The sequence below is a fragment of the Oncorhynchus clarkii genome, chromosome 33, assembly GCF_045791955.1.
Source record: "Oncorhynchus clarkii lewisi isolate Uvic-CL-2024 chromosome 33, UVic_Ocla_1.0, whole genome shotgun sequence".
Classification (NCBI taxonomy): domain Eukaryota; kingdom Metazoa; phylum Chordata; class Actinopteri; order Salmoniformes; family Salmonidae; genus Oncorhynchus; species Oncorhynchus clarkii.
Genome location: NC_092179.1, coordinates 2,026,513 through 2,045,755, shown reverse-complemented (window position 1 = coordinate 2,045,755; position 19,243 = coordinate 2,026,513). Strand labels below are relative to the sequence as shown.

At 41.7% G+C, this 19,243-nt stretch overlaps 1 protein-coding gene across 2 annotated transcripts in view; it reads left to right on the top strand.

Moving 5' to 3' along the window:
- The first annotated feature begins 748 nt into the window (after positions 1 to 748).
- Positions 749 to 19,243, top strand: part of LOC139393059 (segment polarity protein dishevelled homolog DVL-3-like) — a 55,514-nt gene continuing 37,019 nt past the window's right edge. Inside the window, exon 1 of one of the 2 annotated variants that reach the window (XM_071141396.1) lies at positions 749 to 1,232. In XM_071141396.1, coding sequence (XP_070997497.1) covers positions 1,072 to 1,232 — 161 coding nt within the window. In that variant the 5' untranslated portion in view covers positions 749 to 1,071. The remainder of the gene's footprint in view (positions 1,233 to 19,243) is intronic. The other variant, XM_071141397.1, reaches the window with a different exon arrangement.

Below are 19,243 nucleotides of genomic sequence, written 5' to 3'. Positions count from 1 at the left end.
TGGAGGCTGTTATATAGGTGGGGGTGGGGGGGGGGGGCAACTCCATATTAATGCCTATGATTTTGGAACGAGATGTTCGAAGAGCATGTAGTGTATATATCACGGTCACAAGACATAGGGTTATAGAGCAAACGAGGCAATTATCACAACACATAGGTTGATGTAATATGGCTTTTTGGGGGGGCTTGGCTTCCCCAGTGATTTTACCCACGCATCCCTACTGCTCTATAGTAACTGATCCGTCGTCAGTATTGTGAAATATATATTTTTTATATAGAAAGATTTTAATATAGAACATTTATCTGAGAGCAGCGCTGAATTTCTTTCGATCCTTTTCAGTATCGACACATGCTCCAAAGACGCACTTAGCAAACGCTCTCTCTCCGTGGTGTTTTGGGAAACGAACGTTACATCCTCGGCTGTTGTTGGAACCGTGTGTTTAAAACACTCGTAAGCATGTTCCGTGCTATCGGGAAAGGGCCCTGGTCTATAATGATGAGAGGGATGCCAACCTAAACTAAGCATTGACACCAAACGCATTGCATATGATCTAACAACAGACAGACGAATGGCCATTACTTGTAGGCTAAGACGTGTTTCCTTATAGTCTACGTGATACAAATCTGTCCGTATTTTCCTACCTCTTCAAGAGTTCAAATGAAATGTCTTGTTCATTTCATTCCCAGTCCCCTAGAGGGAGTTTCATTGGAATGTCGATAGGAGGGGCTATTGTCCCACATCGGCGGACAGATGTTACAATGAGCAGGGTGTCGGTGTCCACCGATGTGGAGCGCAATCCGAGGCTCATGACAGGGGCAAATGAACCCAATTACGTTATTTTGTGATGAGTGACTGCAACGGACAAAAATAATACCACGTTTTCACGTGTTTTATTTGGACACATCTGTCCGGATTTGGCGTCGTGCAGGGTCCGTCTCACGAAGTGGAGCGAAGAGTTGACAACAGCCGGGAAAACAGGCTAGAGGAGACACTGGAATATCCAGCGCCAGGGAGGGAGAAAGCGGAAACCGGGCTGGATGTAACCGGATTTACCCTCCCCAGCGGTTCGCCATGGGGGAGACCAAAATTATCTATCATCTGGACGACCAGGAAACTCCCTACCTGGTCAAGTTGCCCATCGCTGCCGACAGGGTTACTCTTGCCGACTTCAAAAATGCCCTCAATAAACCCAACTATACATTTTTCTTTAAATCTCTGGACGATGATTTCGGGTAAGACCATTGTGCAAAGTAACTTACTTTGCTGCTCTTCCATATAAATATGGGGTGTAGAAGTGGTGTATTTATTGTTCCTGTTATTGATACTGTTGGATAGACACGGAGATTTGACATTCCCGTACGCATTCTCTGCGCCCCGCCTCTCCTGTCAATGTCACTTGATAGCCTAGGACTTTTAGAGCGCCTTTACGCATTGCTAAAATACAGTAAATAGGTTTCCCCATCAGTGTTTTGAATAGACTACACATGTGTAATCCGATCTGATCAATTGGGATAGATTGTAGTTTATTTCATATATCAAGAGCGTCCATTTTGGAAATGGAGGACTCCGGTTATTGGCATCACTGAGGATACTGGGTGGGGGGTGCTGTTGGAAGTCAGATGTTTTTATGAGGGACGGAGTTGTTCCAAACGCTTGCTTTTCTGTTAATGCCACAAAAGAAGTGTTGATGGTTTCCAAGTCTCCCCTCCCACCCCCTAAAAAACACACTATGCTTTGGGGAGGCTAGAGGGAAAAACGGGTCAATCGACAGCTTTTAATGGTGAGTTACTAAAGCGCACGGCTTTGCGTCTTCTCAGAAGAGCGGCCGTCCGTTGTGATCATTTTCGAGCGTAAAAAGGATTTGACGAAATAACGAAACTTTGTGCTTGGAATTTCCCTAAATTCGATAGTTTACAGGGCAACTCCATCATGCGCACTAGACAGTAGTCCTCGGTGGTCACTAGTTACCACAGCCACAAAGTCATAAACTCCGCCTATTCTACAATTTTCTTCAAATGTGATTGTAAACCTAACCTTAACCACAGTGCTAACCGTATGCCTAAGCCTAACCTTAATACTAAAAAGCAGATTTTTGTTTTCATTAAGTTTTAAGAATTTTGACCTTGACTGTGCTATCTAGTGGAAATCCTAGTTCTCTCCATACTCTGATTTACTGAGGGTATTGTCTGTGTCTGAGCTGGTGGATTTTACTGTTCGTGCTCTGTAGAGACTGATTTAACAGTTGTCAAAACAAAATGCTTGGAAGAGGATGAACTTGATAATGTCCATTCCCAATGCCTTAGTTTTTCTTGAAAATGGAGGCTCCATTCTTGAAAATGGAGACTGGAAAGGGACCATGGAGAAGGTTTCTCTTTTGTGATCAATAGAAAATTAGGTTAATCTCCTTGCCCTCATAAATTCAACCGTCATTAGTGTGTGTGTGTGTGTGTGTGTGTGTGTGTGTGTGAGAGAGAGAGAGAGAGCTTAGCTTGAATGTGTTGGAGAAAGATAAAATAAATTTTGTGTTCTGTGCTTATGGCTATCTAGAAAGCTGGACTTGAAATATTGTGGACAGGGATTGGGAATACCCTATTCATGGTTGATACCAAACATACACACAAAGTGTGGTCTGCAAGTGGTATGGTTTCATCCTCCTTCTGCCCAGCAGTGTACACTGCATTCGGAAAGTGTTCAGACCCCTTGACTTTTTCCACATTTTGTTACGTTACAGCCTTAATGGATGAAATAAAATGGATGAAATAAAATAAAAATCCTCATCAATCTACACACAATACCCCATAATGACAAAGCAAAAAAAGGTTTTTAGACTTTTTGGAAATGTATTAAAAATGTAAAACAGATACCTTTCTTACATACGTTTTCCGATCCTTTGCTCTGAGGCACAAAATTGAGCTCAGGTGCATCCTGTTTCCATTGATCATCATTCAGATGTTTCTACAGCTTGATTGTAGTCCTCTTGTGGTAAGTTAATTTGATTGGACATGATTTGGAAAGGCACACACCTGTCTATATAATGTCCCACAGTTGACAGTGCATGTCAGAGCAAAAACCAAGCCATGAGGTCGAAGGAATTGTCCTTAGAGCTCCGAGAACGGATTGTGTCGAGGCACAGATCTGGGGAAGGGTAAACGTTTCTGCAGCATTGAAGGTCCCCAAGAACACAGTGGCCTCCATCATTCTTAAATGGAAGAAGTTTGGAACCACCAAGACTCTTCCTAGAGCTGGCCATCTGGCCAAACTGAGCAACAAGGGTAGAAGGGCCTTGGTCAGGGAGGTGACCAAGAACCCAGTGGTCACTCTGACAGAGCTCCAGAGTTCCTCTGTGGAGATGGGATAACCTTCCAGAAGGACAACCATCTCTGCAGCACTCCACCAATCAGGCCTTTATGGTAGAGTGGCCAGACGGAAGCCATTCCTCAGTAAAAGGCACATGACAGCCCGCTTGGAGTTTGCCAAAAGACACCTAAAGTACTCAGACCATGAGAAACAAGATTGAACTCTTTGACCTGAAATGCCAAGCGTCACGTCTGAAGGAAACCTGGCACCATCCCTACGATGAAGCATGGTGGTGGCAGCATCATGCTGTGGGGATGTTTTTCAGCGGCAGGAACTGGGAGACTAGTTAGGATCGAGGGAAAGATGAATGGAGCAGAGTACAGAGAGATCCTTGATGAAAACCTGCTCCCGAGCACTCAGGACCTCAGACTGGGGTGAAGGTTCACCTTCAACAGGACAACAACCCTAAGCACACAGCCAAGACAACGCAGGAGTGGCTTCGGGACAAGTCTTTGAATGTCCTTCAGGGGCCCAGCCAGAGCCTGGACTTGAACCTGATCGAACATCTCTGGAGAGACCTGAAAATAGCTGTGCAGCGACACTCCCCGTCCAACCTGACAGAGCTTGAGAGGATCTGCAGAGAAGAATGGGAGAAACTCCCCAAATATATGTGTGCCAAGCTTGTAACATCATACCCAAGTAGACTCAAGGCTGTAATCACTGGCAAAGGTGCTTCAGCAAAGAACTGAGTAAAGGGTCTGAATACTTATGTAAGTGTTATATTTCTGTTTTTTATTTTTTTAAATAAATTTGCTTTGTCATTATGGGGTATTGTGTGTAGATTGATGAGGGGAAAAAAACAATTTAATCCATTCTAGAATAAGGCTGTAACATAACAAAATGTGTAAAAAGTCAAGGGGTCTGAATACTTTCCAAATGCACTGTACATGTATATCAATGTAACACCATGGAGGAATACAATAATAATGAAGTGGCTCAGAAATCAAAATAATGCACTTGAATTATTACTCAGATAACCTTTTTACAGAACGGCATTAAAGAATTGCAGTTCCACATGTGGGAACATTGCTACTGCAACATGTTAACACCACCTTTTCACATGTGAGGGGAATAACACTATTTCACCCCCACATGTGAACATACAATTCCACATTTGAAAGTTAGATTTTCACATGTGAACTTGTGATTTCACGTGTCAAACTACAATTCACGTGTGAGGTGAAAACAACATGTTATTCTCCTCACATGAGAAAAGGTGGTGTCAATTCTATTTAATACATGTGAAAATATGGTTTCACGTGAAATTAAAGCTCAACATGTGAAAACAGCCATTTCACATTTGAAACAACACATTTCAAGTTTGGTGCTGCTTCTGCTGCAGACCTGTAGCTGATCAGTCAGAATTATTTGATGTGCTATTCCTCCCTTCCTTGCAGTTATCACTGACCTTACGGGCATGGGCGGATTGGTGGATGCTATGGAGTGATATCCTTGCGCTCACCTATCCAATGGTGTTAGAATAGTGAGGAAGGACTGAAGGATGCATTGGAGGATGTTACGCTAAATAAATACAAAAATGTATGTAAGCAAAAGCCTGGTGTGGACCACTAGAACCTCACCCTACTGCTCTAGACCCCCAACCGGGTACATCTGTTTCTATAGTAGTGGATACTGTGTGTGTGTGTGTAGTGGAGCAGAGTGCTCGCTCTGTCTCTTAGGAAGCTGACCTACTTTCCTCCCTTCTTCCTGTTTTATTTTCCTGTCTTCCCCTCTTCTCTGTCGACTTGAGACTATTTGCATATTAGATGTGTGTGCATGTACTGGGGAATAGATTAGCTGTCTTTGTCTCTGTGTTTGTGTCTGGCCTCCTGTGGTTTTTTAATCGGTCTCTCTGTCCTATTTGTGTTGTTTATGGCTGGGAAGAAAAAAGGATGCCGACTCTGAACCTCAGAGATTATTACCCTCCCTCCCCCCCTTTCACCTCTGTCCCTTCCCCCCTGCTCTCTTTTCCATCCCTCCTGTCCCTCTTTTTCATCCTCCCTCTTTTTCATAGCTCTTCCCTCCTCCCTCCCTCCATCCGTGTGTGTCCAGAGCAGCATCCGTCTTATTTGTCCGTAGTAAATCTGATCAGGGAGTGCTTCACTGCTTTTCCACATCAGTGGAGTAGTCTGCACCTGCAGGCCTGGATATATTAACCAGTCCAACAACCCATATCATGCTGTCCTGTGAGGCTCAGTTGGTAAAACATGGCGCTTGCAAAGCCAGGATCGTATTTTCGATTCCTGCTGGGGCCACCCAATACAAAAGAGGATGCATGAGCTACTGTATTTGTCTTTGGAACAGGGAAGCATGAGCTACTGTATTTGTCTTTGGAACAGGGAAGCATGAGCTACTGTATTTGTCTTTGGAACAGGGAAGCATGAGCTACTGTATTTGTCTTTGGAACAGGGAAGCATGAGCTACTGTATTTGTCTTTGGAACAAGGATGAATGAGCTACTGTATTTGTCTTTGGAACAGGGAAGCATGAGCTACTGTATTTGTCTTTGGAACAAGGATGAATGAGCTACTGTATTTGTCTTTGGAACAGGGAAGCATGAGCTACTGTATTTGTCTTTGGAACAAGGATGAATGAGCTACTGTATTTGTCTTTGGAACAGGGAAGCATGAGCTACTGTATTTGTCTTTGGAACAGGGAAGCATGAGCTACTGTAGGTGTCTTTGGAACAAGGATGCATGAGCTACTGTATTTGTCTTTGGAACAAGGATGAATGAGCTACTGTATTTGTCTTTGGAACAAGGATGCATGAGCTACTGTATTTGTCTTTGGAACAAGGATGAATGAGCTACTGTATTTGTCTTTGGAACAAGGATGAATGAGCTACTGTATTTGTCTTTGGAACAGGGATGCATGAGCTACTGTATTTGTCTTTGAAACAAGGATGCATGAGCTACTGTAGATGTCTTTGGAACAGGGATGCATGAGCTACTGTAGGTGTCTTTGGAACAAGGATGCATGAGCTACTGTATTTGTCTTTGGAACAAGGATGCATGAGCTACTGTAGGTGTCTTTGGAACAAGGATGCATGAGCTACTGTAGGTGTCTTTGGAACAAGGATGCATGAGCTACTGTAGGTGTCCTTGGAACAAGGATGAATGAGCTACTGTAGGTGTCCTTGGAACAAGGATGAATGAGCTACTGTAGGTGTCTTTGGAACAAGGATGAGCTACTGTAGGTGTCCTTGGAACAAGGATGCATGAGCTACTGTAGGTGTCCTTGGAACAAGGATGAATTAGCTACTGTAGGTGTCTTTGGAACAAGGATGCATGAGCTACTGTAGGTGTCTTTGGAACAAGGATGCATGAGCTACAGTAGGTGTCCTTGGAACAAGGATAAATGAGCTACTGTAGGTGTCTTTGGAACAAGGATGAATGAGCTACTGTAGGTGTCCTTGGAACAAGGATGCATGAGCTACTGTAGGTGTCTTTGGAACAAGGATGCATGAGCTACTGTAGGTGTCTTTGGAACAAGGATGCATGAGCTACTGTAGGTGTCATTGGAACAAGGATGAATGAGCTACTGTAGGTGTCCTTGGAACAAGGATGCATGAGCTACTGTAGGTGTCCTTGGAACAAGGATGAATGAGCTACTGTAGGTGTCTTTGGAACAAGGATGCATGAGCTACTGTAGGTGTCTTTGGAACAAGGATGCATGAGCTACTGTAGGTGTCCTTGGAACAAGGATGCATGAGCTACTGTAGGTGTCCTTGGAACAAGGATGAATTAGCTACTGTAGGTGTCTTTGGAACAAGGATGCATGAGCTACTGTAGGTGTCTTTGGAACAAGGATGCATGAGCTACAGTAGGTGTCCTTGGAACAAGGATGCTACTGTAGGTGTCTTTGGAACAAGGATGAATGAGCTACTGTAGGTGTCCTTGGAACAAGGATGCATGTACTGTAGGTGTCTTTGGAACAAGGATGCATGAGCTACTGTAGGTGTCTTTGGAACAAGGATGCATGAGCTACTGTAGGTGTCCTTGGAACAAGGATGCATGAGCTACTGTTGGTGTCTTTGGAACAAGGATGCATGAGCTACTGTAGGTGTCTTTGGAACAAGGATGCATGAGCTACTGTAGGTGTCTTTGGAACAAGGATAGTACTGTAGGTGTCTTTGGAACAAGGATGTATGAGCTTAAACAATGGACGCAGAAAGGCATCACATCATTCAGTACAATTATAAGGAATGGGAACCTAGATAATTTCCAGGACCCAAGTAAAAAAACATGGCTTAGATAAACAAGATTTTTACAGATACCTACAAGTTCGACACTATTTCTTAAGGGAGATAAAAGTGACTAACCCTCGAGCACCTCCAATATTAATCCAAGTATTCACTAACGCATACTTGGGGAGTAACAAAAACTATTTCAAATCTCTACTTGGGTATTCAAGCCTCAAAGAAACATTCTACAAACTATATTAAACATAAATGGGAGGAGGAACTTAACATTGAAATAACTGATGAAACATGGTTGAACATATTAGAGACTCAACAAAGCTCCACCAACTCAAGGTCATGGAGAGAATTCTGTTGGAAGAATGTTATACGTTTCTTCATAACACCTAAACTGAAATCAAAACAGACTTGCTCCCTATACCCTTGTTGGAGAGAATGCGGTCTATTGAGGGAGGACCACTCTCATATCTTTTGGACTTGCCCCGCAATCGAAACTTACTGGAGTTTTAGGCTGGGTTTCAGTACAGCACTTTGAGATATCAGCTGATGTAAGAAGGGCTGTATAAATACATTTGATTTGATGCTTAGAAGAGTAAGAGAAGTAGAGGGAGGGATGGATTGAGATGCAGAAAGAGAGAGTGAGAGAGATTATTATTGTTTTTAATGTGCTTAATAAAATCAGCCGCAGGGCTTGGGACTGCCACACTATGCATCCTAAATGGCACCGTATTCCTTTCATAGTGCACTACATTTGACAAGAGCCCTCAAAAGTAGTGAACTATGTAGGGAATAGGGTGCCATTTAGGACTCAACCCCTGAGTTTCCACATTACACACACACACACACACACACACAGCGACAGGGAACAGGAGACTCCTCCTCTTCTCTCTGGCTCTTCGTTCGCCAGGACAAATGGTAAAGTCATTATTCAAAGCATCTATGTGTCTGAATGCATCGCCAGGTGTGTGTGTATGATAGAGGAGAGTTCCTGACAGATTTCTAGTGTGTCTTTGTGTGTGCGTGACTTCTCTTACTCATGAAAAGAAAATACAGATGTGCTATCTTCATTTGAACAGGTTCTCACAGCAGGAAAGTAATCCTGCAGCAACAACCAATGTGAATTTGATTAGTTATTACGCGGATAATAATTAATGGACATTTGTCTAGGGGCTAATACATTTTTCGTTAGGGAAAATCAAGTCTGACATTTTTAAGTGGAAATTACAAACTACAGAATCCTTTTTAAACCTTGAATACAGTAGAAGTTAGCATTTCATGCTGCGCAGAAAAATTCGCTGCGGCACAACAGTCATCAAATTAAAAATATGTCCAGTATCTTTACACACATCCAAACGTGGCTCAGGAGCAGGACAAAACTAGGTCAGGTAAATACATAAGGTAAATGTCTACTCACTGCTCATGATTGTCTGCTCGTTTTTGTACTCATGGGTAAATGTTTGTGTAAAAGACATTTTAAGTGATGTATTAAACCAGCCATATTTCTTTCTATGCTTATTTTTTATTTTCCATATATGTTATGCTCTTCACCTTTAACAACACTGTCTGTCTGTCTGTCTGTCTGTCTGTCTGTCTGTCTGTCTGTCTGTCTGTCTGGTTTCTATGGCAACAGGGTTCACTTGAGGTCAGCACTTTTTCAGGGAGCAGCTGTGGAGGGGCTAGTGGCGTGAGCAAGTTTTTGTGTTAATGTTTGAGAGAGACGCACTGAGAAAAATGTGTGATATTGTAGAGCCTGTAGTGTATTGTTTTCATCTGGCTGTTGTCATTTCATGTATTTATTTGCCCCACACAACCACTTAAAAAAAATAAAAAATTGCCCCACACATCCACTCTTTACTTTATGCCTTTATTTTATTATTATACAGGCACATTTGTTGGTATTAAAGGTCCAATGCAGATGTTTTTATCTCAATATCAAATCATTTCTTTGTAACAGTTAAGTACCTTTCTGTCAAATATTTGTTTTTCAATTAAAATGCTAAAAAATAAACAAAAATAGCTTCTTAGCAAAGAGCAAGGAGGGGAAAACTAGTTGAGAGGGGAAAACTATCTGTTATTTGCAGAGAGATTTGGAACTCTCTTTCTTATTGGTCTATTAACTCCTTTAACGTCTGGTGTGTCACCAGGCAGGCCAAAACTCCATCCCATCAAAAGAGGCTGAAATTTCAGTCTTTTCGAAAAGCTCTTACACTAAAAGGGCATTCTCATTTTCGCACTACTATTCCAACCTCATAGTGTGGAAATATTCACTGAGGATAAAACATGACAGACTGACCAGGTGAAAGTTATGATCCCATATTGATGTCACTTGTTAAATCCACTTCAGTCAGTGTAGATGAAGGGGAGGAGGCAGGTTAAAGAATACTTTTTAAGATTTGAAAGAATTCAGACATGGATTGTGTATGTGTGCCATTCAGAGATAAAGCAAAGCAGTTTGACACATATAACAACACAGAGTTACACATGGAATAAACACACATACAGTCAATAATACAGTAGGAAAAGTCTATATACAGTGTGTGAAAATGAGGTAAGATAAGGGAGGTAAGGCAATAAATAGGCCATAGTGGCAAAGTAATTACAATATAGCAATTAAAAACTGCTGATAGATGTGCAGAAGATGAATGTGCAAGTAGAGATACTGGGGTGCAAAGGAGCAAGATAAATAAATAGATACAGTATGGGGATGAGGTAGATAGCCCATCTGTAAACAGCCCATCTATGTACAGGTGCAGTGATCTGTGAGCTGCTCTGACAGTTGGTGCTTAAAGTTAGTGAGGGAGATATGAGTCTCCAGCTTCAGTGATTTTTGCAGTTCATTCCAGTCATTGGCAGCAGAGAACTGGAACGAAAGGCAGCCAAAAGAGGAATTGGCTTTGGCGGTGACCAGTGAAATATACCTGCTGGAGCGCGTGCTACGGGTGGGTGCTGCTATGGTGACCAGTGAGCTGAGATAAGGTGGGGCTTTACCTAGCAGAGACTTGTAGATGACCTGGAGCCAGTGGGTTTGACGACAAGTATGAAGCGAGGGCCAGCCAACGAGAGTGTACAGGTCGGAGTGGTGGATAGTATATGGGGCTTTGGTGACGAAACGGATGGCATCCAATTTGTTGAGTACAGTTTTGGAGGCTATTTTGTAGATGACATTGCCGAAGTCGAGGATCGGTAGGATAGTCAGTTTTACGAGGGTATGTTTGGCAGCATGAGTGAAGGATGCTTTGTTGCGAAAGAGGAAGCCGATTCTAGATTTAATTTTGGATTGGAGATGCTTAATGTGAGTCTGGAAGGAGAGTTTACAGTCTAGCCAGACACCTAGATATTTGTAGTTGTCCACATGTCAGAACCGTCCAGAGTAGTGATGCTGGATGGGCGAGCAGTGATCGGTTGAAAAGCATACACTTAGTTTTACTAGCATTTCAGAGCAGTTGGAGGCCACGGAAGGAGAGTTGTATGGCATTGAAGCTTATCTGGAGGTTTCTTAGCACAGTGTCCAAAGAAGGACCAGAAGTATACAGAATGGTGTCGTCTGCGTAGAGGTGGATCAGAGAATCACCAGCAGCAAGAGCGACGTCATTGATATATAAAGAGAAAAGAGTCGGCCCGAGAATTGAACCCTGTGGCACCCGCCTAGGAGACTGCCAGAGGTCCGGACAACAGGCCCTCCGATTTGACACACTGAACTCTGTCTGAGAAGTAGTTGGTGAACCAGGCGAGACAGTCTTTTGAGAAACCAAGGTTGTTGAGTTTCCCCGATAAGAATGTGGTGATTGACAGAGTCAAAAGCCTTGGCCAGGTCGATGAATAGAGCTGCACAGTAATGTCTCTTGTCGATGGCGGTTATGATATCGTTTAGGACCTTGAGCGTGGCTGAGGTGCACCCATGACCAGCTCTGTCTAAATTGTTGACGTCCCTTTTTTCAATACCTTTTTGAATTGTAATTACAGTGCCTTGCGAAAGTATTCGGCCCTCTTGAACTTTGCGACCTTTTGCCACATTTCAGGCTTCAAACATAAAGATATAAAACAGCCCCTTTACTTTCAGTGCAGCAAACTCTCTCCAGAAGTTCAGTGAGGATCTCTGAATGATCCAATGTTGACCTAAATGACTAATGATGATAAATACAATCCACCTGTGTGTAATCAAGTCTCCGTATAAATGCACCTGCACTGTGATAGTCTCAGAGGTCCGTCAAAAGCGCAGAGAGCATCATGAAGAACAAGGAACACACCAGGCAGGTCCGAGATACTGTCGTGAAGAAGTTTAAAGCCGGATTTGGATACAAAAAGATTTCCCAAGCTTTAAACATCCCAAGGACCACTGTGCAAGCGATAATATTGAAATGGAAGGAGTATCAGACCACTGCAAATCTACCAAGACCTGGCCGTCCCTCTAAACTTTCAGCTCATACAAGGAGAAGACTGATCAGAGATGCAGCCAAGAGGCCCATGATCACTCTGGATGAACTGCAGAGATCTACAGCTGAGGTGGGAGACTCTGTCCATAGGACAACAATCAGTCGTATATTGCACAAATCTGGCCTTTATGGAAGAGTGGCAAGAAGAAAGCCATTTCTTAAAGATATCCATAAAAAGTGTCGTTTAAAGTTTGCCACAAGCCAACTGGGAGACACACTAAACATGTGGAAGAAGGTGCTCTGGTCAGATGAAACCAAAATTGAACTTTTTGGCAACAATGCAAAACGTTATGTTTGGCGTAAAAGCAACACAGCTCATCACCCTGAACACACCATCCCCACTGTCAAACATGGTGGTGGCAGCATCATGGTTTGGGCCTGCTTTTCTTCAGCAGGGACAGGGAAGATGGTTAAAATTGATGGGAAGATGGATGGAGCCAAATACAGGACCATTCTGGAAGAAAACCTGATGGAGTCTGCAAAAGACCTGAGACTGGGACGGAGATTTGTCTTCCAACAAGACAATGATCCAAAACATAAAGCAAAACCTACAATGGAATGGTTCAAAAATAAACATATCCAGGTGTTAGAATGGCCAAGTCAAAGTCCAGACCTGAATCCAATCGAGAATCTGTGGAAAGAACTGAAAACTGCTGTTCACAAATGCTCTCCATCCAACCTCACTGAGCTCAAGCTGTTTTGTAAGGAGGAATGGGAAAAAAATTTGGTCTCTCAATGTGCAAAACTGATAGAGACATACCCCAAGCGACTTACAGCTGTAATCGCAGCAAAAGGTGGCGCTACAAAGTATTAACTTAAGGGGGCTGAATAATTTTGCACGCCCAATTTTTCAGTTTTTGATTTGTTAAAAAAGTTTGAAATATCCAATAAATGTCGTTCCACTTCATGATTGTGTCCCACTTGTTGTTGATTCTTCACAAAAAAATACAGTTTTATATCTTTATGTTTGACGCCTGAAATGTGGCAAAAGGTCGCAAAGTTCAAGGGGGCCGAATACTTTTGCAAGGGACTGTACTTGCTACTATGGCCTATTTATTGCTTTACCTCCTCACGCCATTTTCACACACTGTATGTTTGTTTACTCCATGTGTAACTCTGTGTTGTTGTTTGTGTCGCACTGCTTTGCTTTATTTTGGCCAGGTCGCAGATGTAAATGAGAACTTTTTCTCAACTAGCCTACCTGGCTAAATGAAGGTGAAATAAAAAAAATTATGTATGTAAAAAATAAATAAAAAAACACAAAGAAACATCTAATTTACCTCACCTTGCGAGGGCAACTGCACTAGTTAGTTTATTTTTTATTTTTTAGTTTCAGATACAATATTTTAATTCATATCAATTAATATTCCTCTCATATAATTTAAATTCATTATTTCACACATTGTGCCTGTTTCATCGGAACGTTGAAAAAACATTTAAGTTTTCTGTGGGTTAGCAGAATTTTCCATCAACGTCCCACCAAACATACACAGAACATGTGTACAAAGAAAAATTAATTACACATCACCTCTTGTTACTGTTGCCGAGCCAATCAAGACCCTGATTGGTGAACTTCTGATCCATTCATAGCTCTTTGTCTGTTGGAAAGGTTAGGGATACTCACACACACTTTTTTTAACATTGAGTGCATTCGGAAAATATTCAAACCCCTTGACTTTTTCCAAAAATGTTTACGTTACAGCCATTCTAAAATGGATTAAATAATTCCAGGTGAAGCTGGTTGAGAGAATGCCAAGTGTGTGCAAAGCTGTCATCAAGGCAAAGGATGGCTATTTGAAGAAATATATTTTGATTTGTTTAACACTTTTTTGCTTACTACATGATTCCATATGTGTTAATAGTTTTGATGTCTTCACTATTATTATACAATGTAGAAAATAGTAAAAATAAAGAAAAACCCTTGAATGAGGTGTTCTAAAACTTTTGACCGGTAGTGTATTTTTTCATCAATCTACCCAATACCCCGTAATGACACAGCAATAACAATTATTTTGCAAATAAATAATTAAAGATCACATTTACATAAGTATTCAGACCCTTTACTCAGTACTTTGTTGAAGCACATTTGGCAGAGATTACAGCCTCGAATCTTCTTGGGTATGACACTACAAGCTTGGCAAACCTGTATTTGGGGAGTTTCTCCCATTCTTCTCTGCCGATCCACTCAAGCTCTGTCAGGTTGGGTGAGGAGTGTCGCTGCACAGCTATTTTCAGGTCTCTCCAGAGATGTTCATTCGGATTCAAGTTCGGGCTCTGGCTGGGCTACTCAAGGACATTCAAAGACATGTCCTGAAACCACTCCTGCGTTGTCTTGGCTGTGTGCTTAGGGTCATTGTCCTGTTGGATGGTGAACCTTTGCCCCAGTCTGAGGTCCTTAGCACTCTGGAGCAAGGATCTCTCTGTACTTTGCTCTGTTAATCTTTCCCTTGATCCTGACTAGTCTCCCAGTCTCTGCCGCTGAAAACTATCCCCACAGCATGATGCTGCCACCACCATGCTTCACTATAGGGATGATGCCAGGTTTCCTCCAGACATGACGCTTGGCATTCAGGCCAAAGAGTTCAATCTTGGTTTCATCAGACCAGAGAATCTTGTTTCTCATGGTCTAAGAGTCCTTTGGGTGCCTTTTTAGCAAACTCCAAGCGGGCTGTCATGTGCCTTTTACTGAGGAGTGGCTCCTGTCTGGCCACTCTACCATAAAGGCCTGATTCGTGGAGTATTGCAGAGATGGTTGTCCTTCTGGAAGATTCTTCCATCTCCACAAAGGAACTCTAGAGCTCTGTCAGAGTGACCATCGGGTTCTCAGTCACCTCCCTGACCAAGGCCCTTCTCCCCTGATTGCTCAGTTTGGCCGGGCGGCCAGCTCTAGGAAGGGTCTTGGTGGTTCCAAACTTCTTCCATTTAAGAATGATGGAGGCCACTGTGTTCTTGGCTTCAATGCTGCAGAAATGTTTTGTACCTTTCCCCAGAGCTGTGCCTTGACACATTCCTGTCTTGGAGCTATATGGACAATTCCTTAGACCTCATGGCTTGGTTTTTGCTCTGACATGCACTTTCAGCTGTAGGACATCATATACAGTTGAAGTCGGAAGTTTACATAAACATTAGCCAAATACATTTTTGTACAATTCCTGACATTTAATCCTAGTAAAAAAGTTGCTGTCTTAGGTCAGTTAGGATCACCACTTTATTTTAACAATGTGAGAATAATGTCAGAATAATACTAGAGAGTGATTTTTTTTCCAGCTTTTATTTCTTTCATCATATTCCCAGTGGGTCAGAAGTTTACATACACAGTATTTGGTAGCATTGCCTTTTAATTGTTTCGGGTATCCTTCCATAAGCTTCCCACAATAAGTTGGGTGAATTTTGGACCATTCCTCCTGACAGAGCTGGTGTAACTGAGTCAGGTTTGTAGGCCTCCTTGCTCACACACGCTTTTTCAGTTCTGCCCGCAAATTTTCTATAGGATTGAAGTCAGGGCTTTGTGATGGACATTCCAATACTTTGAGTTTGTTGTCCTTAAGCCATTTTGCCACAACTTTGGAAGTATGTTTGGGGTCATTGTCCATTTGGAAGACCCATATGCGACCAAGCTTTAACTTCCTGACTGATGTCTTGAGATGTTGCTTCAATATATCCACATAATTTTCCTACCACCTGATGCCATCTATTTTGTGTAGTGCACCAGTCCCTTCTGCAGCAAAGCACCCCCACAACATGATGCTGCCACCCCTGTGCTTCACGGTTGGGGATGGTATTCTTCTGCTTGCAGGCCCTTTTTTCTAAACATAACAATGAAAATTACAGGCCTCTCATCTTTTTAAGTGGGAGAACTTGCACAATTGGTGGCTGACTAAATACTTTTTTGCCCCACTGTATATGGGAGATACAATCTTCCCAGCTCTGCAGATTCTGCTGTGAGGAGGCAGAGTCATTAGATCATTTATTTTTCTTTAACCATTTATGTTCTTTAATACAGGGCCGACATACAAGTTCCTTACTTTTTTCCCCTTCTACTTGCCTCTTCCATTTTTGTGGTAATGCTGCAATTAATTGGTTGTAATTTTGGGTAGAGCAGACATTTCCATATGTCTGTGTTAGCTTCATGTGTGACATAACTCCACCAGTCCTATTTATGATATCATTCACAAAAAGTATACTTTTTTTTTTAAATTTCTTCAAAAAATACATTTTTTTTTATCAATAAGTATATTGGAATTTAACCACAATATTTGTTGTATTATTTGTTCTGTCTTTTCAGGTGGATTAAACTGAAATTGCAACCAACTTTCTGAGGCTTTTTTAAAACATTTGTTCCTTTTCAAACAATCGAAATTGGGCCGGTGTAATCTGAATAAAGGGAAAAAGGCCCTTCTTGAACATAAGATGAGACATTCCTACCAATTTACTAGAGAACCAGTTTACTTGAGAACCAGAACTATAGTTTGATAACAAGGAATTTGTGTAGTGGTTGAAAAGTTTTAATGACTTTAAAACCTGTTGGGGCTAGGGGGCAGCATTTTCACTTTTGGATGAAAGGCGTGCCCAGAATAAACTGCCTCCTACTCTTTCCCAGATGGGAATATATGCATATTATTATTATTGGTGGATAGAAAACACTCTGAAGTTTCTAAAACTGTTTGAATTATGTCTGTGAGTATAAAATAACTCATATGGCAGACAAAAACCTGAGAAGAAATCCAAACAGGAAGTGTGCACTCAATTTTGAAAACACTGCCATTTGATGTCCATCTTAGATATGGATGAGCATGCACTTCCTAGGGCTTCCACAAGATGTCACCGTCTTTAGATTCTGGTTGTATGATTCTACTATAAAGGAGGGGCTCAAATAGATCTGAGTCGGTGGTCTCATTGCGCGCGGTCATGAGAGAGTGTTCTTGCATTCAAATGCCTTTCTTCAGACAATGAAATTCTCCGGTTGGAACCTTATTGCTGATTAAGGTTTAAAACATCCTAAATATGGATTGCATACATCATTTGACTTGTTTCTACGACCTGTAACATAACTTTTTAAGTTTTTGTCTGGAGGAATTGCTCGTGCTCTTTGAGGAATGAATTCCGTGCTGAACAAGCTAACAACAAGTGGCTAAATGATGGGCTTTTTGGAACTTTATGGAACAAATCAGTAATTTATTGTCGAACAGGGATTCCTGGAACTGCCTTTTGATGAAGATATTCAAAGGTAAGTGAATATTTATATTGTTTTTTGTAGCTTCTGTTGACGCCAAAATGGCGGCTATTTCTTTGGGTTCTGAGCGCCGTTCTCAGATTATTATTTTTCCATAAAGTTTTTTTGAAATCTGACACAGCGGTTGCATAGAGAATACGTTTATCTTTAATTCTGTGAATAACACTTGCATATTTTATCAATGTTTATTGTGAGTATTTCTGCAAAATCACCGGATGTTTTGGAATCAAAACATTACTGCACTTAACACGCCAATGTAAACTGAGATTTTTATATATATATATATATATATATATATATATGCACATTATCGAACAAAACACACAATACATGTATAACATGATGTGTCATCTGATGGCGATAATCAAAGGTTAGTGATTCATTTTATCTACATTTATGCTTTTGTGACTATAAAATCGCTGTGTTTTTGAATTTGGTGGTCATCTAACATAAATATATGTGGTGTTTTCGCTGTAAAACATTTAAAAAATCGGACATGATGGGTAGATTAACAAGATGTTTATCTTTCATTTGCTGTATTGGACTTGTTAATGTGTGAAAGTTAAATATTTCTAAATATTTTTTTCAGCTGAATGGGGGGGGGGGGGGGTGTTCCCTTTAGGGGGGGGGGGGGGGGGGGGGGTGAAATCCTTGTACCCCCTAGCCCCAACAGGTTATTAATGAGTTTTAATGACTCCAAGTGTATGTAAACTTCTGACTTCAACTGTAGATTAGGTGTGTGCCTTTCAAAATCATGTCCAATCAATGGATTTCCTTTCCTGGGAAACAGGATGCACATGAGCTCAATTGAGGCTCATAGCAAAGGGTCTGAATACTGATGTAAATAAGGTATTTGCCATAAAATCTTTAAACATGTTTCTGCTTTGTCATTATGGAGCACTGTGTGTAGATTGATGAGGAGTTTTTAAATTTAATAAATTTTAGAAAAGTCTGTTACGTAACAAAATGTGGAAAAGGGGAAGGGATCTGAATACTTCTCGTGTGTGCGTGCGTATGTATGTATGTATGTATGTATATAATATATACCCCTTGCCTTGATGACAGCTTTGCACACTCTTGGCATTTTCTTAACCAGCTTCATGAGGTATTCACCTGGAATGCATTTCAATTAACAGGTGTGCCTTGTTAAAAGTGCATTTTTGGAATTTCTTTCCTTCTTAATGCATTTGAGCATATCAGTTGTGTTGTGACAAGGTGGGTGGGGGGGGGGGGGGCAGCAGTCCATCATTACCTTACGACATTAAGGTCAGTCAATACGGAACATTTCAAGAACTTTGAAAGTTTCTTCAAGTGCAGTCACAAAAACCATCAAGCGTTATGATGAAACTGTCTGTCATGAGGACCGCCACAGGAAAGGAATAAGTTCATTAGAGTTACCAGCCTCAGAAATTGCAGCCCAAATAAATGCTTCACAAAGTTCAAAGAAAAATATACATCTCAACATCAACAGAGGAGACTGCGTGAATCAGGCCTTCATGGTCGAATTGCTGCTAAGAAATCCCTACTAAAGGACACCAATGAGAAGAAGAGACTTGCTTGGGCCAAGAAACACGAGCAATGGACATTGAGATTTTTGGTTACAACCGCCGTGTCTCCGCATGTGTGGTTCCCACCATGAAGCATGGAGGAGGAGATGTGATGGTGTTGGGGTGCTTTGCTGGTGACACTGTCTGTGATTTTATTTAGAATTCAAGGCACACTTAACCAGCATGGCTACCACAGCATTCTGCAGCGATACGCCATCCCATCTGGTTTGTGCTTAGTGGGACTATCATTTGTTTTTCAACAGGACAATGACCCAACACACCTCCAGGCTGTGTAAGGGCTATTTGACCAAGAATGAGAGTGATGGAGTGCTGCATCAGATGACCTGGCCTCCACAATCACCTGACCTCAACCCAATTGAGATGGTTTGGGATGAGTTGGACCGCAGAGTGAAGGAAAAGCAGCCAACAAGTGCTCAGTATATGTGGGAACTCCTTCAAGACTGTTGGAAAAGCAT